This window comes from Miniopterus natalensis, chromosome 18 (genome assembly GCF_054644295.1).
Source record: "Miniopterus natalensis isolate mMinNat1 chromosome 18, mMinNat1.hap1, whole genome shotgun sequence".
NCBI classification, from domain to species: domain Eukaryota; kingdom Metazoa; phylum Chordata; class Mammalia; order Chiroptera; family Miniopteridae; genus Miniopterus; species Miniopterus natalensis.
This window is the reverse complement of record NC_142098.1, coordinates 24541512-24561501: the sequence shown is the minus strand read 5'-3', so window position 1 is coordinate 24561501 and position 19990 is coordinate 24541512. Positions and strand designations below refer to the sequence as shown.

The 19990-nt window shown below is 42.9% G+C and overlaps 2 protein-coding genes across 3 annotated transcripts; both read right to left on the bottom strand.

The window, feature by feature from the left end:
• Positions 1-725: 725 nt before the first annotated feature.
• Positions 726-1239, bottom strand: LOC107524387 (large ribosomal subunit protein eL29-like). The gene is given in 2 exon segments (XM_087827159.1): positions 726-948; positions 950-1239. Coding segments are annotated over 2 exon segments (513 nt in total).
• A 6058-nt stretch (positions 1240-7297) lies between these two features.
• Positions 7298-13410, bottom strand: CHST4 (carbohydrate sulfotransferase 4). Of its 2 annotated transcripts, XM_087827158.1 has the most exons (2): positions 13370-13410; positions 7298-8462 (listed from the first exon to the last, which is right to left on the bottom strand). In XM_087827158.1, the coding sequence occupies exons 1-2, from the start codon at positions 13372-13374 to the stop codon at positions 7298-7300; spliced, it is 1170 nt and encodes a 389-aa protein (XP_087683284.1). In that variant the 5' UTR covers positions 13375-13410. The 2 variants fall into 2 exon arrangements, with proteins under 2 accessions (XP_087683284.1, XP_016051768.2); XM_016196282.2 differs by lacking the exon at positions 13370-13410 and having other exon boundaries at positions 7298-8449.
• Between the last annotated feature and the right edge of the window lie 6580 nt (positions 13411-19990).

The window sequence follows — 19990 nt, the reverse complement described above, 5'->3', positions numbered from 1 at the left end:
AGATATCCACTCATCTATTGATTTCAGAGAGGGAGAGAGAGATAGAAATATCAACGAGGAGAGAGTCATTGATCAAGCCCGCAACCGGGCATGTGCCCTGACCGGAAATCGAACCCCGATTGCCTGGATCCTAGGTTGACGCTTAACCACTGAGCCACGCCCGGCCAGGCATGATTGGCTTATTTCATATTGCATAATAATTTCCAAGACCCTCCGTGTTTTCTCAAAGGGTAATCATTTTTTTACAGCTGCATAGTATTCCATTATGTAAATGTCCCACAGATTTTTTATCCACTCATCTACTGATGGACACTTGGGCTGTTTCCAGATCTTAGCTATTTTAAGTAATGCTGCTATGAACATAGGGGTGCATATCTTCTTTCTGATTGATGTTTCAGGCTTCTTAGAATGTATTCCTAGAAGTGGGATCACTGGGTTAAATGGCAGTTCCATTTTTAATTTTTTGAGGTGACTCCATACTGTTTTCCATAGTGGCTGCACCAGCCTGCATTCCCACCAGCAGTGTACTAGGGTTCCCCTTTCTCCACACCCTTGCCAGCACATGTTGTTTGTTGATTTATATATATATATATATATATATATTTTGACCGACAGATGTTGACTCAGGTTTATTTGTACAAATAGCACAGGAGGACACCAGCTCCATGCAGACAGCAGCCCGGGGGTCACACCAGTCCTGTCTTCACCTCCGCAGACAGAGGCCTCTACTGTGGAGCCTTCATGGGGGCCTGGGCACCATTGGGAGCTGGAGCCTGAGCACTTTTGGGAGCTGGAGCCTGAGCCGAAGCTGGGGCTGCACCTGCGTCCGCAGCCTGGGGCTGGGTTGGAGCCTTTGGCTGGCACAGCCAGAGACCCTTGGCCTTTGGCTGGCACAGCCTGAGAACCCTGGCATTGCAGGCACTAGCACATTTCCCAAGCTTGGAGTGAGGCAAGTCAACTGAGCTTGTGGCTGACGCCCTTTGGAATCCTGGACTTCACCTCCTTGGGCTTTACAAGGGCCTTGATAGCCTCGAGGCGTGCACTCATGGCCTTAGCGTTGTTGGCCTGCATTTTCTTCAGGCCCTTCTTGTTGTGCTTCTTGACAAAGTGCATGTTCCTTAGGAACTTGGGGTCTACCCCCTTAAGAGATTTGTATCTTTGTGATTGGGGTTTCTTGATGCCATTTCTGTGCCATTTTCGGGACTGGTTGTGCATGGTGTGGTTCTTGCACTTGGCCATCTCTGCTCCCAAGCCAGCGGCTCCTGAAGCTCCTGGGACCGGAAGAGTTGTTGATTTATTAATGACAGCCATACTGGCAGGTGTGAGGTGGTACATCATTGTCATTTTAATTTGCATTTAATTAGTGACTTTGAACATTTTTTTATGTTTCTTGGCCATTTGTATGTCCTCTTTGGAGAAGTATCTATTCAGGTCTTCTGCCCATTTTTTAATTGGGTTGTTTGCCTTCCTCTTGTTGAGTTGAATGAATACTTTATATATTTTAGAAATTAACCCCTTATCAGATGTATCATTGGCAAATATGTTCTCCCATACAGCGGGTTCCCTTTTCATTTTGATGATTTCCTTTGCTGTGCAGAGCTTTTAATTTTGATATAGTACCATTTGTTTATGTTTTCCTTTGTTTCTCTTGCCCTAGGTGATGTGTTGGTGAAAATTCTGCTTCTGAGATGTCTGATATTTTGCTGCCTGTTTTCTTCTAGGATTTTTATGGTTTGATGACTTATATTTAAGTCTTTTATCCATTTTGAGTTTATTTTTGTGTATGGTATAAGTTGGTGGTCTACTTTCAGTTTTTTGAATGTACCTGTCTAATTTTCCGAACACCGTTTATTGAAGAGACTGCCTTTACTCCATTGTATGCTCTTGCCTCCTTTGTCAAATATTAATTGAGCATAATGGCTTGGGTGGATTTCTGGGTTCTACTCTATTCTGTTCTTAGTATGCATATGAACATATTTGAAGTTCTGAAGGTTTGACATTTGAAAACCCAGTTAAATTTAGAGTAGTGAACTTTTTCAAGCTTACTTGCATCCAGAATGCTCTGTGTGTGTGCATGCACACGCTCTACATCTGTTAAGGTCTCATAGTTTGGTTTATGATAGGTTGGCTAATCAGGAGTTCCCTCCGTTCACCTTATCTTTACAGGGGCCTTTATTACTTTCATTCAGTATGTTTTACATTATGGGTAGTTAGCCATTTAAAAAAAATTTATTTTTATTGTTGAAAGTATAGCAGATGTCCTCTTTTCTCCCCCAGTGACCCCTTCTATTCTGCACATGCCCCGGTAGTTAGCTGTTTAAATCCACATTGATTTAGGGTGCAGCAATAGCTAACTTCTTCTGAAATGTACCTCTTTCTTTGTGAACAGCAGCTCCTTGTGCCTATTCCACTTGTTATCTATTCTTGTAAAAAACTTTAAAAAAATAATAAACCAGCTTTCTTATTGTTCTTCCAGAAACATAGGAAGCCAACTTGAAAACTAGCAAGGAAAGCAGGGCCAATGACCATCCCAAAGGGTTAGGAGTAGGGCTGGCAGGGAGGGTAGCAAACAGAGTTCCTGTATTATTATTCTACCACTAATAATAACCAATATCTTCATAAGTCTTTACAGTCTGCAAATTGCTCTTATGTGTTATTTTACATAATCATATTTAATTGTTGTTGAGCAAATTGTAAGTATTATTGGTGAGAGCAAGGAATATAGTTTGAGGGGATAACCAATGGATAGATGTGTTGAGGAAAAAAAAAAAAGGAGTTGGTAAGGGAGCTAAAAAAAATTAGAGACAGTGGTCTAAATCATGCATTCTCTGTGGAGGTGGTGTTGCCACCAAGGGAGTGAAAAGTGTTCTTGGGGGTCAAATAAAACAAAGATATTATAGTGGTTTGTGACTCTCCAAAGGACTACAGCACAAAAACAGCTATACAGTATATTTGTGATAATATTCATGGTAGGGGGTGAGTAGGAAAAAATGTTTACAAAGGTTTGTTGAGGGTGAGGGTGATAATGAAAAAAGAGGTTGAGGCCCATCGGTCTAAACCCTGCTGTGCCTGTGGAACTTTGTGACATTCACGAATGATTCTTCTGTTCCCAGATCTGTTAGACAACTCATTTGTCAAACACACTGTATGCTTCTAGCTTCATTTGTCCTGCCCGTCTTCCCCAAGGCCCTGAATGACCATGTTTTGCCACTTAAACTCTTTTATCTTCTGGTCACAGCTGACTGAATTAGGGTGGACATAAAAGCCAAAACCAGGGAAGGCACCAACTGGCCAGTGAGTGACCAGTCCCAGGAAGCCTGGCTATACTCACTTCCCATCATCAGGCTCCTGTGATGCTGCTCTGTATTTTTATAATGTCTGCTCTACCACTCTCTTTGAGATGACTTGAGTGGGGAACAAAAGAGCCCCAGCCAGGATACTTGGCCTGGTGGTGTACTATTTGAGTGAGACTGGATGTGATTGAATGAGGATGGGGGAGAAATCTGTTTAAGTCATCAGCTCTTCATCCTTCATGTATTATCTCTGATTAGAGTAGGATTTCTCAACAGCTGCACTATTGCCATTGTGGACCGGAGACTTCTTTGTGGGGGAGGGAGCTTTGCTATGCATTGTAGGAAGTTTAGGAGCATCTCAGGCCTCTCTCCATTAGTTGCCAGTAGCACTGCTGCTGCTCCCCAAGTTGTGACAACCAAAAATGTCTCCAGACATTGCTGAATGTCCCCCTTGGGGGGGGGGGGGCGCGCAGCAAAATTGCCTCCAGTTAGAACTACAGATCAGGAACTTATCAACCTCTTAATTATTATCAGTATGATCATCAATGCCATAAAGGGCTCGTAATCTACTGTTAATCGTCAACTTAATGAGGATGTTACTAGAAATGATGGAAGATTGTCCTGGACAGCCAAGACCAGTTGTTAGCATGGTATTCACAGCTAACATTCAGTGAGTGCCTGCTTGTGTGCCAGAAGCTTGCTGACCATGTTCTGGACTGCTATTATTCTACCCATCCTACGGTTGAGGGAACTGAGACACAGAGATGTTCAGGGACTTGCCTGAGGTCACCCATCTGGTAATAGTGGAGTCACCTATGCAGCGTGGCTCCAGAGCCCATATGTTCATGAGCCATAACCTCTCCATCATACTGTCCTTCCTGTAATGTCTGTACTTCTTCATGTTGCACAACATTCAGCACAAGGCCAAGCACATAACAAGTTCTCACTAGACCCTTATTGTTTCTGTCCTTATTAACATTGGCGTTTATTGGGGCACTTTGCTCTAGATCTCTGCTTCATGAGAATCTCTGCTCAAATATCACTCAGTGATGACGTTTCTTATTACCCTCTATAACGTTACCCTCCTCCACTCCCTAGATCCTTATCCTGCTTTATTATTCCTCGTAATACTTATCACCATGTATTTATTGTTGTTCTGCCGCTCCCCTACAGACTGAGATACAAGCTGCATGAAAGGAGGGGCTTTGCCTGTTGTTTGCTACTGTATTCATAGCACCTAGGACATACCTTGGCATATAGTAGATGCCCGTTAAATGTATGAAATGAATGAAGAAACCCTTTAACTCGCATGCTATATTCAAATCTCCTTACTCTGGTTATTTATCATTACTTTTTCCTTAATATTGCATTAAAAAAATAACCTTTCTCTAAATGACCAGGAACACTTATGGAGAAGAGGGGCAAAACCCTTGACAGGTTATTGGGGATCCCCAACTAATGCCTATCAGAGATTTACTGTTAACTGGCCTATGTCGCTCACATATATTCATTTTAAATTTTGCTTTACTGGTCTGTGAAAGTAATTCAATAGAAGTCATGATAATATACATAGTAAAATTAATTTAAATTTAGCTTGGGTTTAAATCACATAGTAAATTATGAACTGTTAAAAAATATTTTAATCCTCACTTGAGGATATGCTTTCATTGATTTTTAGAGATGAAGGGAGAGAGAGAGAAAGAGACATCGATGTGAATTGATGTGACAGAGAAACATCGAGCAGTTGCCTCCCATACGTGCCCTGACTGGAGATCGAGCCCACAACCTAGGTATGTGCCCTGACTGGGAATCTAGTCCCAAATCTTTTGGTGCATGGGGTGATGCTCCAACCAGTCACCTGGCCAGGGCTGGTTTTTGAGAAACATGTTATAGACAATATAATGGCAGATTTTTGCACAAAAATAATCAGAAGTTGATTCAGCCTTCCCATCTCTCTCTAAAACTACTATTCATAAAAGTTGAAAAGGATCATTTTAATTAACATTTACTAAAAACTTAGCAATTGCTCTCATTATATAATGTAGCCACATAGTAGCACAGTCAAATTACAGTCAAAACCCTTTTATTTCAAAACTACCTCTCACCCTCCAAAAAACTATCTAAAATGTTTTGACTCCTTTCTCTCCCCAAAGTGGAGGGCTTAGGGTAGTTGCCCAGTATGGTTTTTGTAAAAACATCAGTTACTGTCTTGAAATGAGGCAGTTCAGGCCGTCATGCTTGATCTAGACATGAGAGAGCTTGTTCTCCAAACCTAAATACTAGCCCTGAGAAATTTAGATCAGATTCATCCCTCATCTGTGTTTAAACCTCCTCAGACCCCATACAGCTACATAGGCTGAGGAGGCAAACAGATGCCTTTCTGTTGTTGGCATTTGGGGATGGAACATATGTCTCCAAATTAGAAAGGATGTTTAGCAGACCACCATCTTCTATGCTCATCACAGGTTCTCAGCTCTCCAAACTCCTCCTGTCCCATAGTTGGTGTACTGCCACCCTCGTTACTGAATTCCAGTGTCAGCCACCTGAACTCATGGACAGGAGACTGTTCCATTGCTCACTAAGCCTTGCTCAACAGTGGGTCAGATTTTTAAAGAGGTTATATGGCATGATTTTATGTTATACTGTCTTATGTTCATAGAGGCAAGAAGGTTGCCTGGGAGATCCTAGGCTCTTAAGGTGTGTCTAGAGTGGCTTGGATTCATTCCTTTAAAGCCCCATATGAATTAACTTCGAAGACCCAGCTGGCAAAGGTAGCTACTCAAGCATCTCAGGTGGTGATACAGCCCAAAAGCTACTTGGCAGAATAGAGTGGGAGAATTCCCATCTGACATTCAGGGAGCTTTATGATGTGAGGACCATGTCAGAAGTGGGAGTGGGAACACAACGAAAGATGAAATGATATTCTCTCTCAGGGTTGGACAAAGTGAAATATTTTAAGTTAGGACTCAGAGGTCCATAGAGTTCCAGACAGATTTAGACCTTCCTCCTGTGCCTTCCAACCCGAGGACAGCACTAATATCAGGAGTGATGCATATGGTATTACTACAACTTATGCCTCACACAAGAAAGAAAGGACTTGGTTGCTGGTTGTCTACTTTCTACAATTTCTTAAGAGGGAAATATCTCAATTAGTATTGATCAGATTAGACTTAGTTTATTATCTGACACTATCGTCTCAGTAATTTTTCTATGTGTGGGTAATAGATTGTAGCAAAAGAAAAAAAATGTCTATGAAGATGATTATGCTCTTAGGTTAGGATCCTCTAAGAATGAACAGTTACTGTTAAGAAAATTAGAAAGCATAAAAGAGGGCATTCCAAGCAGAAACTTATTTTGGAATTTTATTGTTAACAGATGGCAGCTTCACATGTCAAAATCTATGTATGAGGAAAACACTGAGGAAAAATGACATCTAAATCAGGCCCAGCCACCCCATGAACTTAAGAGCTTGCTCTGTTGTGCAGAGGTTTGGTTTCATTTCTGTGATAATGGATCACTGTGATGTCCAAGCTCATGGGTTAGTGTCCAATCCTGTTCCCCATTCCTTTTTTGAATCCTCTGGGAGCTCTGAGGGCTCAGAGTTCACATCCCTGCGAAATGTACTGGTGAGCTCTTTGCTGGAAGACCCATTTCCTTGATTTTCCCTGTCCCTTCCCTTTCCCATTGGGCAAGATGTGGACAGAGAACGTAATGCATTTACTCCACTGATACTGTGTGGTGCCAAATAGGACCCCAGGCCGCAAAGTCTCTGAGGTATGCAGGGATGGATAGGAAGGCTACAAAGAGAAGATGGCAGTACTCTCTTTTCAGAGGTGGAATGTGCCACTCACATAGACCTGAGTAGATCTACAAAGATTTCTTGGCTTGAGCATGTGTGGGCACAGCTTGTGCTCCCGTGTATACCGGCAGAGATGTGATTAAGGTTCAGAGGCAGCCTTCAGTTAATGTGGCTGAGGCTGGTCTCAAGTGGGGACAGAGCCTCCTCAAGGGGTCCAGGTAGACAGAAGATCCAGTGACAGGTTTCTCTGCTCTTGCTCAGATCTAATGAGGCGGTAGCCTAGCATGTTCATGGCTTTGCCACAGGCTTCCTGAAGTCGAGAAACCTTTTTGTAAGGCAAGGACAAGCGCCAGGCCTGGGAGGTGCTGACGGCATCCCTGGATTCTGTTTTGAAGGGATGACTACCCGTGCCCTTGCCTTGAGTGATGTTGTGCACCCAGGTCTGGAGGTGGGGCAAGAATTTCAATCCTGCATAGTCATACAATCGGGCAGTCTGGGCCAGGGGTTTCCGGACGAGGTCCTCATAGCGCATGAGCAGGTAGCGCTGCTTGAGGTCTTCGGGCAAGGTCTGCACGGCCTTATAGATCTCCAGCTGGCTTTGGCAGATGATCTGCATCACATAGTAGGGTTTGTCATCTTCCTGGAGTTTCTGCTGCTCCTGTCTCATCACAATTTGGCTGTCAATCATGAGCTCGTTTGTGGTGTGTTCTCGGGAGTGGAACACTGCCCGGGGGTCCCGGACCAGGTGCACGATGTGCAGATTGAGGGAAGGGTCCCTCAGCAGCGGGTACAGCACCTGCAGGTTGAAGAAGCGCACCTCCTTGAGCACCACGTGGCTGTAGTTGCGGCAGGCCTTTTCCACCACCTCAAAGGGCTCTTGACTGCACAGGAGCCTGCAGTTATCCGGGTTTGTGATGGTATCCTGCAGGAAGATGTTGCAGGCGGGTGCGGTACACAGAGCCCGGCTGGTTTCCCACAGGAAGAGACTGGACTGTTTTCGGGGGCCAGGTTTCATGTAGGCATCAAAGACGCTCATATCACACAGAAAGACGGACCGTATCAGATCCCTCACCGCCATATGCAGGCTCCTGGGGGTGCTCTGTGTGAAGGTCATCCAGACGTGCCAGGCAGGCTCCATCAGGTAGAAGACATCTGGGTGCTGTCCAAAAAGCTGCCCCACAAAAGATGAGCCAGAGCGCCAGGAAGACAGGATCAGCACGTGCATAGGCTGGGGCTCCCCCCTCGTAGACGAGGAGTTGAAGTTGTTGTGGTTGTACAAATGGATGAATAGAATGAAGACAGCCATCTGGGAAACCAGGAACAACAGCAGTGGCCTCAATTTTGGGGGCAGCATCATTGTGCCAAAGTGGAAGACCTTTAAGGAACAAGCAGAGGGACTATGTTGGGCTGTTGTTTTGGTGTCTGCCCTCTATCCCCTTCCTAGCCAAAGCCACCTACTCCCTGACGCCCACCAATGAGCAATGCAGAGAGCTGGAGCCTTCTTGCAACCAGTTGCACAAACCCTCCTCAGTATCAATTCCTGCCCCTTACAGTTAATGTGTCAATAAGTTCTATTTATTTTAGACTCTTTACTTCCTCTCTCCTGGTCTTTCTTGTCCATTGAGCTACCAAAAATGTCTGAACTCAGCCATATTTCATCAATGTAGGGGAACAGCTCCACCCTGGCACCCTGGTGACATGCACATCTTTACACAGGCCACTAGGTAAAGCTTAACTGCAGCCTGGCCCAAGTTGTGGTGAAAGCCCTGTGATTCCTTCTTAAACCAAGGATGACAAGCTAACTTGTGAGGAACTACCTTGAGGCTATTACCCACCTTCCTTTGTTGAAAATGTGACATTCTCCTTCCTTTATCTCAATTAAGTACAAGACTCCCAGTCCCCTGAAGCTTATGGCTGCCAGCTGTAAAGCTGTTTGGCTTTAGTTTGGAGTTACCTCCTCAGTGTCATGTAGTACCCCCTGTCATCCTGTGGGACTAGGAACCTGGGGAGCAGACCCAGTGCTGACCTCATGTATGTGTAAGTGACAAATTATCTGACACTATTTAGGTTGAATTGTCTCTTTAATAGCCAACTCTGTAAAGTGTGGCAAGCCAGCCTGAGAACTGCAGTAGTGATGCTTGTGGCCTTTTAGCGACTGTGCGGCTGCCTGGGGGATGCTTGACACTCAACACTACCTACTCAGGGCTGCCCAGTATGGTTGGGCAGGTTGTGTAATGTACAATCCTAGGGAATGCCATCTCATCAAGGATTTAAGATATTTATTATAAAAAAATGTTGTGGTAGGTGACAGTAAACTATCTTCGTCCAACAGCATAAATAGATTAGATTGACTTGATAGTTGTTAGATGTTAAATATTTAGAGAAATGAATTTCACCTTGTGGTTTGCTCTAAAGCTCATACAGGCTGGTGGCAACCCTGAATGTATTCTTGTCACAGTCAGAGCTCACTTTGTGTGAAAAGACCATGGTTCTCAGTGTCATGCTAGGATATTATTCCAAGGGAGATCTTAACCCTCTTCAAGGGGTTAAGATGATTCTGGATCATTTTGGGTAACTTACATAAATAACTATTAAGAGATAAAATAGTGCCCTGGCTGGGTGGCTCAGCTGGTTGGAGCACCCATGCATCAAAAGGCTGTGGGTACCATTCCCAGTCAGCACGCATTCCTAGGTTGCAGGTTTGATTTCCAGTCGGGGTGCCTACGGGAGGCAACTGATTGATGTTTCTCTCTTACATCGAGTTCTCTCTCTCTCTCTCTCTCTCTCTCTCTCACTCTCTCTTAAAAAAATAAATAAATCAATAAACATATCCTTGGGTGAGGATTACAAGTAAGTAAGTAAGTAAATAAATAAATAAATAAATAAGATAGCTTATTTCACAAAGGGTAAAGTACTAATAGTAGCAAGGTGCTAATTTACATACCACTATATAACCCAGAAATTCTTCCTTTAAGCTTTAATAAAGAAGAGAAAATATATTTCTAAACAGTAACTGGAGCTGGATTCAGGATTTGCTATTTTCCTGGTGACAGGTCTTATCACCACTTTTTAAAAAGTTTTTACTAGGTGATAGTCACATGGTTCAAATTGTTTTAAAAAGTATCATTAAATATTAGGGGATCGCCAGCCGGGCGTGGCTCAGTGGTTGAGCATCGACCTAGGATCCGGATGATCAGGGTTTGATTCCCGGTCGGGGCACATGCCCGGGTTGCGGGCTCCATCAGTGACTCTCTCATCATTGATGTTTCTATCTCTGTCTCTCCCTCTCCTTTCCTCTCCCTGAAATCAATAAAGATATATTTAAAATAAATAAATAAATAAATAAATATTAGGGGATCACTTTGTAAATTATATAAATGTCTGAATACTATGCTGTACACCTGAAACTAAAATAAAATCATATTGAATGTCAACTGTAGTTGAAAAATTTAAAAAACACAATTAAATAAAAACAATATACAAAAAAAAGTATCATTATTATGGACATTAAATATACAGACTCAGAATTTAAAAGAAGGCTTCCTCAGATTCTGCATGCAGAAAGGAAATAAGGGGAATACTTGCCAGCCTACAGCCTTGTCTGTCACTTCAGGTCTGTAACTATTGCATGATAGGTGAGGGGAAATCCTGTGACAAATAGTTGAGTCTGTGGAGCAGCCTATAGTCATAAATTAGAAAACTTCTAGAGCTATTTGTAAACACAGGTAATGGCATACTTTTTAAAGGGGCCACAGCATTGTTCTGGGGGAAAGAACACCTAAAATGTTGGTCTGCTTCTGAAGCAGTAACCTCCTCTCTGTTTACTAACAGCTAGTATTTTTACCTATTAGCTGGTGTTTTGTCATCACTGTCAGTGAAAGGCCTGCTTCTAACACCTGTCCTCCATCTGCCCATTTCTAAACTTGCTCCCAGATAGCAACTGAGTTCATTTTTCATGTGTCCTTTCAGTTGCCTTTTTGCATATATAAGAAAATTCAAATGTATATGTGTTCTTAAAATTTTCCCTCTTTATAATGCAAAAAAAAGAAAGTTAATCCACACCGTGCAGCACCTTGCTTTTTAACTTAACAGTAAGTCTTGGAGAGCTTTCCATGGCTGTAGGTAAAGTGTTTCCTTGTTCCTAGAATAGAATAGAATTCTGTGGTGTGGATGTCCCACAATTTATTTAACCAATTTCCTCATTGATGGGCTTTTGGGTTATTTCCAGTATTTTGCCATTTCAAAAACTTTAATAATGGCCTTTATGTTCATATAACACATTACTCACGTATGTAAGCCAAATCCCCAGAAGTAGAATTGCTAAATCAAAGAGTACAGACGTATATGTACCTTTGATATCTATTGCTCAGATAGCCTTCACACTGTTCATAAACCATTCTCTATGTCCAGAGCTCCAGAGATACTAGAGAGTGGAGTTTAGAGGAGGAATTGGACAGCCACAGATGTGACGCTTGGAGTTTATAGCTTGCTTCCTGAAGAGGTAGTGCATTCTTGGCCAGCTCATGGGCTTCCCATGGAAGTCCCCTGAAACTTCTGGGAAGTGTGTAATGACTCCAGCCAAACCTTGTGTGGCAGTGGCATAGAAGTCCCTCTTTTCCATTCATTATACAAATGCATTTCCTCCATATGTGCCAAAAGGATACAGTGAGGATCATCTCTCCTTGGTGGCCAAAAGCGCTTTGGTATATATGAGGGAAAGATCAGTGAGTGGTCATTCCTGTTTTGGCCCTTAAGGTTAGAACAGGAACAGTTAAGGTGTGCTCCTGGTTCTTTTAAACTTGAGCTCAAGAGGAAATGATTAGAAACCCATCAGGAAATGATTAGCAACTAGGCCATTATTGATAATGGCCCAAGAATGCACCTACCCCCCCAACGACTGAAGAGGTGACTTTAGCAAGAGATCTTCTCCCAAAGGCAATGTGAGCATGAGGAAAAGTTTGGAACAAAGATAGGAAACAGTGGAGCAAAAGACAGAGGAAAGTTAAGAAGAACTTGACCTGGGCACAATTACAAGGAAACTGGGATAGAATTTTATAAGCAGGGCCTATAATTAACTCAGGAAAAAGCTAACATTAGGATGAGAAAAGTAAACTTAAAAAAAAACTTCAAAAAATATGTCTTTATTGATTTCAGAGAGGAAGGGAGAGGGAGAGAGAGAGAAACATCAATGATAACAGAGTCATTGATTGGTTGCCTCCTGCACAACCCCAACTGGGGATCGAACCTGAAACCCCGGCATGTGTCCTGACCGGGAATCAAACCACGATCTCCTGGATCCTAGGTTGATGCTCAACTGCTGAGCCACACTGGTTGGGCATGTTTCTTTTAAAGTTAAATATACACTCATTAGATGACCCAGCAATTCTGTTAGGCACAATGGCTTTGAGTCCCCCTTGCCTGCTGATAGCTCCTGGCCTTTGCCCATTCTCTCCCGAAGCGGGAACAGGGCCTACTAACTCTGTCCCCAGTTGTCCTCAGGATTAGTTGTTCAGGATTCTTAGGAATTCCCATGGGAACCCTTTGATTTATTTCTTTGCTTTTTCTTTCCATGGGCATTTTCCCTGGCCAGAAAGTAAGTTTGCTTTTGTAAAGTGAGTCCCACCTCTTGGTATCCAGACACATCCTGGATCTAGGCAACCCATGATGGGCTGACCAGAACAGCTGGGGAATACTTTATAGTGTGTCTTGGGCAAAGCTCATCTCTGCAGAGACTGTTATCAGTGGTAGAAACGGACATTCTTTTTTCAATCCTCACCAGAGGATAGTTTTTTAATTGATTTGAGAGAGAGAGGAAGGGGGAGAGGGAGAGAGAAACGTCGATGTGAGAGAGAAACATTGATCTGTTGAGTCCCTTACGCATCCTGACCCGGGATGTAATGCAAGACCTAGGTATGTGCCCTGACCAGGAATTGAACCCGAAACCTTTTGGTGTACAGGATGACGGTCCAACCAACTGAGCCACCCAACCAGGCAAGACGGACATCCTTGAGACCCTGGGAGAAGGGAGGTGATGTGGCTGCCTGAAGAAAAGGAAACCGGAGATTTTTTATGGCAATCTGTTCTAATCTAACCACCACCTTTTCCCAATTGTTCTGCACTTACCTCCTCTGTAGTCCCTGGAGTTAATAAGTATTTTTAGGAAGTCTGTGACCTGACTCCATCTCAGAATCCCTACTCCACCGTCCTGAGTGTTTTTTTTGGCTGTTCAATCGCATGCTTGAATCCCGCCCTCCCTGTTGCCAGAATCCTAAATCTGCTCATCTCTAGCCTGGCTTTGACAGTAAGTAGCCTCTCTCTCCTGTCTCTCAGCTCTGCACATCAGCCGCTGCTGCCAAAAACTATCTTTTTAAAGGGCAAGTCAGTCACTCCCTTCCTTAAAATCCTTCAATAACTTTTGGGAGGAAGCAGAGTTTGCCACTCCAAATTATGCCTTTTGGGATACTGATTTTTTTTTTTTTGATTTTTTTAAAAATGGGATATTGATTATTTTAAGCTGGTTATTTTTAAGAAACAAAAGACTCAGAAATAATTTTTAGCTTTTGCTCTAACTGAATAAAATAATATAGATAGAAGACCTGAATAATAGGCGGGAGCCTGTTATTAATAGATAACTATAGTTTGATATAAACTAAATATGATCAAAGTCCTCTGTGTATCCCATTGTTAAAGATGTCCCAGCAAACATTTGTTTGTATTTCCATCTTTATGTGAATTACCTTCCTGCCCTATAAAGTCCTAACCACCCCCCTTCTCCTTAGCTCAAGATGGCTTATAAGCTGTAACTGCCCAGTCTGTCCTGAGGTCTCATACTCTTATGGAATCCCCACATGAAAATTTGGTCATTTTCTCCTGTTAATCTGTCTCATGTTAATTTGATTATTAGAACTTAAAAGGGTAGAGAAAAAATTATTTTTCCTCCCCCACACTTTCCAGCACATACAGGATTAAGTTGAAATCCCAAAGTCTTATACCCAAGATCCTTCATGATCTAATCTTTGATCTCCTGTCACTCCCCTCCTTTTTGGTGCCATAGGCTCTAGACTTAACTTTCAATTCTTCCCAACTTGACCTGTTATTTAGAGCCCTGAGACATTTGCAAGACCACTCCTCCCTCAAAATTGCCCATGTGTCAGCTTTCTCTCTGAAGGGTATCTCCCTTCCTCTAAGATCTAGTTGTTCCCCAAACTTTCCATTAGCATCCATCTCTCACTCTATAGTAGAGCCGTAGGTGAATGTCTCTCCCACTGACTGTTGTAACTTAAGGGCCAAGGCTATGTCTCATGTTGTTTACAGGTACATAAACCTTACAAGTGATTAGGGCTCAACAAACACTTGTTGAATAAATAAACAGATAAATAGTTGACTGCGGCAAGAGGCATAGTCATTGCTAGGAAGCAGATAACTGAATGAGATGCTTCAGAAATGGAAACTTGTCCTGTCCTAAAATGCACTCCAATGCCTCCTTAGTAGCAGTTACTAAAATTTAGGTGATTCCATTGAGTATTGAGCACAGAGCCAGTACTGTCTCAAATGCATGGAGCAAGATATTAATAGATAGGTCAGAGGCATAGGTTTGATGCAATATGGCACAGTTAACCTCACTCCAAAAACATAGTTTCTACACTGAGCATGTATTAATTAAAACTAGGGGGAAAGTGGCCAGCTGGTGTTGCTCAGTGGTTGAGTATTGACCTATGAACCAGGCTGCCACAGTTCTATTCCCACTCAGGGCACATGCCTGGGTTGCAGGCTTGATCCCCAGTAGGGGGCATGCAGGAGGAAGCCGATCAATGACTCTCATCATTGATGTTTCTCTCTCTCTTTCCCTTTCTCTTCCCCTCTCTGAAATCAATAAAAACATTAAAAAAAAAACACCAGGGTGAAAAATGAACATTATTTTAAGAAACATTTATTAATAAGAAATAAAAGCCCCATTGCAGAGCAACAGACTACTCAGATAACTTCCTTTGCTGCAGCCAGCTTAGTTAGTAAAAGAAAAAAAGAAGGAAAAAACCCTCAGCACATCCCATCATCACCACCCCCCAAAATAATTTCAAAATATGTTGCTTCAATGATGGGCAAATGGTATCATCTTGACAACACAAAGGACAGTCCATCATTGAACAGCCAGGAGAACTTTAGGATCTTGACATAGGGGTGGCACCTATGTTAGGCACAGAGACTGTGATGCACCAGATTGGCAACCTCTTTGAGCAGCCTGATTACAGGGGGCTGAATTATCGATGTCCCTCAAATCAGTACCCTATAGCCTTTTAGAAACAAAATAAAGAATCTGAGAGAAAACCAGACAGGCATCAATTTAAGAGCCCTGTATTCCAGCCGCCGACACATTCATAACTTAGATCCTCCGGTGAGAGTATGCCTCTACAACCAGGAATTATAGACAGCAGAAGATATCTGCACAAGTAGAGAACAGAGAGAACAAATAGAGCAGAGCAGGGTTGAGGAAATCAATACCCACACTTATAGCTGTAGGCCCTAGGAACCTGTGGAGATAAGCACCAGGGCACAAAGTGTCCATATGGTAGCAAACTGTAACTCAACTGAAAGCACCAGGAAGATGGGGCCTGGGTCCTCACCATTGCTATGTCTCTAGTGCCGATGACAGTGCTTGGCACATAGTAGGTGCTCAAGAACCATCTATTGAATGAATGAACAAACATTTGTAAAGCATTTTTTACTGCTTAAAGTGCCCTCATTGATCTGGGTGAGGAAGGTAGAGGCCAGATATTTTTATTTTGCACATATAAAAGTATTTCAATTCCAGTTAGAAGTTCCAGACTTGTCCAAGGTTGTACAAGATAGAGGTCTCTTCTACCCTGGCTGATGTGCTGGCCTCATAACTTAGTCTTATTTTCCATTCTGAATTGTGCGCCACAACCTTGAAAGCTCATTTAGAGACAGTCCTATCAACAATCCAATGAGATATACAGGCACACCTCATTTTATTGCACTTCACTTTATTGCACTTCACAGATACTGCATTTTGTTGTTGTTGAAATGTCCTTCACCTGAGGATATATATATATTTTAAAATATATCTTTATTGATTTCAGAGAGAGGAAAGGAGAAAGAGAGAGAGAGAGAGAGAGAGAGAGAGAGAAACATCAATGATGAGAGAGTCATTGATCGAGCCCACAACCCGGGCATGTGCCCTGACTGGGAATTGAACCCTGATCACCTGGATCCTAGGTGGATGCTCAACCTCTGAGCCATGCCCGGCTGGTCTGAGGATATTTTTTCCACTGACTTTTAGAGAGACTGAAAGGGAGGGAGGGAGAGGGGGAGAGAGAGAGAGAGAAACACGGATGTGAGAGAGACACAGCGATTGGCTGTCTCCCGCATGCTCCCCCACCAAACATGCAACCCAGGTACATGCCCTTGATCAGGAATTGAACCCATGACCTTCAGTGTGTGGTCCGATGGTCTAACTACTGAGCCACACCAATCATAAACAGATACTGTGTTTTTTACAAATTGAAGGCAAGACCTCCACCGGTAAAAAGTATACGACTTGCTTTATTGTGAGACTTGCTTGATTGCTGTGATCTGGAACCAAACCTGCAATAAATATCTCCGAGGTATGATTGTATAGGACAGTGAGGTTCCACACCCCCATTTTTTCAGAATGAGTAAACTGAGCTTAATTAATTGAGCTTAATTCAGTGGTGAAACTAGCTCTGCCGGAATGAGAACCCAGGTCTTTTGGGTTCCAGGTCCCAGAGTGTTCAATTATCGTACTACACTTCACCTAAGTTAGAGAAAACCTGCAGCTTCCTGCACCTCTGGACTGCCCCTCCTGAGCCCCTGCACAGAGAAGCTGTAGGAAGTACAGAGATTTGAGCTCTGAAGCCAGGGTCTGAACAAGTTAGATACTTCAGCGCACTGGCTACAAAATACACAGCAAAACAGCCCAGCTAGCATTCTAGGCTCTTTCAGACCCTTCTAGGGATGGAGCCGTGTGGGGATGGAGGAGCTACCAGCAGGCAGCTTGTGCTTTCTCAGGAAGATTCTCCAGGCAATTCCATGTCAACCCCCCTCCCTTGCCACTGTAAGTAAAATCCCAGCTTAGCTGTCCTGGTTACCGATACCGATAGGGCTCCAGTGGCCCTGGGACAACAGCCCTGCTTTGGAGGTGTACAGAGAAAACTGTCCTTACCTTGTTAACGGCTTAGGCTTCCCTGCTGCTCTAGAGGCTCTGCCAGCCGAGCAGCTTTCCTCCTCTGACTCACCAGCTCCCTCCTCGGTTTCCTCCTCCTCTGTGCACTTTGCATAGCCGTCCCATCGCAGAGGAAATTCCACGGCCTTCTCCCTTCTGCCAAAGAAATGACCCTCCTTCACTCCCAGGCAGCCTTGTGAGGCTCAGGGGGTGGTGAGACTCTGAGGAGGGCTGGAGATGATCCTGGAATGTACACTCCTTTAAAGCAGCTGAAAGGTTAACTCCCTTATGGCAGAGTGCAAAAGCAAGGGGAACCCTGGAAGACTGGGAGCTGAGGATGGTAGGCAAGCAGACCACCTGACAGACAGTTACAACCGAAATGCCCGCAGAATATTAAACTTTACTCTTCTATCTTAATCTTATCCCTTGCACCTGACCGCTCACTCCACGGTATTAAGGGAGTTAATGTTGTTGACGTGTCATATTCAATATCTCCACCCTTCTTGCAGGAGGTAATAACTGGATGCATTACCTAGATGTAGTAACTAGATGTATGAGAGGGCATAAGAACCGTTGGCGTTTAGTTGGGGTATAGGAAAAAAAAATTCCCTCAGGAAAAAAGGAAACAATTTTACATCAAAGGTTATAGCTTCTTACTAGCTGTGTGTCCTTGGACAAGTCACACAGCTACTCTGAGCTATTTTACATGAATGTTGTGAATATAATACAATAGATGAGGAAACTCTTTACAGCATGTACACAAATACATGTAAATTGTGATGAAGTGTAAAAGTCACTGATTTCAGAATCAGACATACGGGCAAGTCATTCCACCTCTTTTGAGCCCTGGAATATCAGTGTAAAATATCGCTGATAAATATCAGTGTAAAATATCTATAATATCCATCTTATAGAATTTTTGTGAGTGCTAGGATTGGATTAATGCATATATCACCCCAAGGTGATATTCAGACAATAATGAGTTAAAAAGTTATAGTTGTTATTGAATCATAATAATACTTCTTTCGTCTTACTCAGCCACTGACTCATTCCCCAGGCCTCAAAACAGAGAGGGCAGGTAGAGTTGTCTGAGATCTGGGATAATCTAGGAAGTATTTTATTGGTATCCATCAGCTGAGTTCCCCAAGGCCTATTGCTGGCACAAATGACCAGCCCTGTGGTGGTTCTTTGTTCTGATTTCAGTTGTGTTGCCCTCCCTCCCTCCCTCCCTCCCTCCCTCCCTCCCTCCCTCCCTCCCTCCCTCCCTCCCTCCCTCCCTCCCTCCCTCCCTCCCTCCCTCCCTCCCTATTTCTCTCAGGCAGGGAGAAGTGAAACTGTACTTGTCCTCTGTGCAGATGTAAATTGAAGAGCCAGAACTGGGCATTTGTGGTTCTGCTTTTCTTATTATCAAAGTAATACTTGTTAGTTATAAAAAAAATACAAAATGTATAAGGAAGACAATATAAATTCCTTTACATTTTGCTGCCAAGAGAAAACCACTGTTGCTCTATACCCTCCCCAACTCCACCCATGCAGAAATCTGAGATCACATTGGAAAATACAGGTTTGCACTTGTTTTCCCTTGGCCTTATTTTGTTTCAAAACATTTTAAATTATGAAATTAAAATTAGGGCATAAAGATACAATTTAACTAATAATATGAAGGCACTACCACTTTTTAAAAAAACCCAGAACATTGCCAAAGCTGCCTAAGTATCCCTTCCCTCCCACAACCTACCCCCCCATTACTCAAAAGTGACCATTTTCTTGGTAAGTAGTAGTTCCTTGCTTTTCTTTATAGTTTATTACCTTAAGCAGTACAATTAAATTTTCCCAAGTTTGACCTTTAGATACGTGGAATCATATCCCATGTATTCTTTTGCTCTTTGCTTTTTTATTTCACATTATTTTTGTAAGATTCATCATGGTGATGCATATAGTTATAGGGTTTTTTTGTTTTTATTACTGTGTAATATTCCATGTGTGAATATGCCATGACTTGCCTGTGTGTTTTTGTTTTTAAATATATCTTTATTGATCTCAGAGAGAGGAAGGGAGAGGGAGAGAGAGAGATAGAAACATCAATGATGAGAGAGTCACTGATCAGCTGCCTCCTGCATGCCCCTGACCAGGGATCGAACACACAATCCAGGCATGTGCCCCAACCCGGAATCGAACCATGATCTTCTGGATCCCAGGTTGATGCTTAACAGCTGAGCCACGTCTGGCCGGGCTGCCCGTGTGCTGTTAATGGCCATTTTAGTTGTTTATGGTTCAGAGCTATGACCAAACAGTAGACATGTCTCCTGGAATGTATCTATAGGGGATGCTGGGCCATGGGAGGGGGTTGGCTTTGATTATTCCACTTTACACTGTATCATAAGCATGTACCCATGTCAACAAATATTTATGGAAGACATTACTTTGAAAGGATTTACCACATGCCAATATTCCAGTGCTATTGCAGATATTTATATTGTTTCCAATTTTTCCTTATTACCTATAAGTCTGTGATGAATACAGTGATCCCAATAATTAACAAAGCAACTAGCACAATCCTCAGTACAAGTAGCTGCCCCACCTCTTTTTTTATATGTAATACCACAAATCTTAGCCCCTTTAGTCTGTAATTTATAAATCAGTAAGAACTATTGGAACAGCCGGGCTGGAAGCAGCCATTAAGAAATAGGCGTTCAC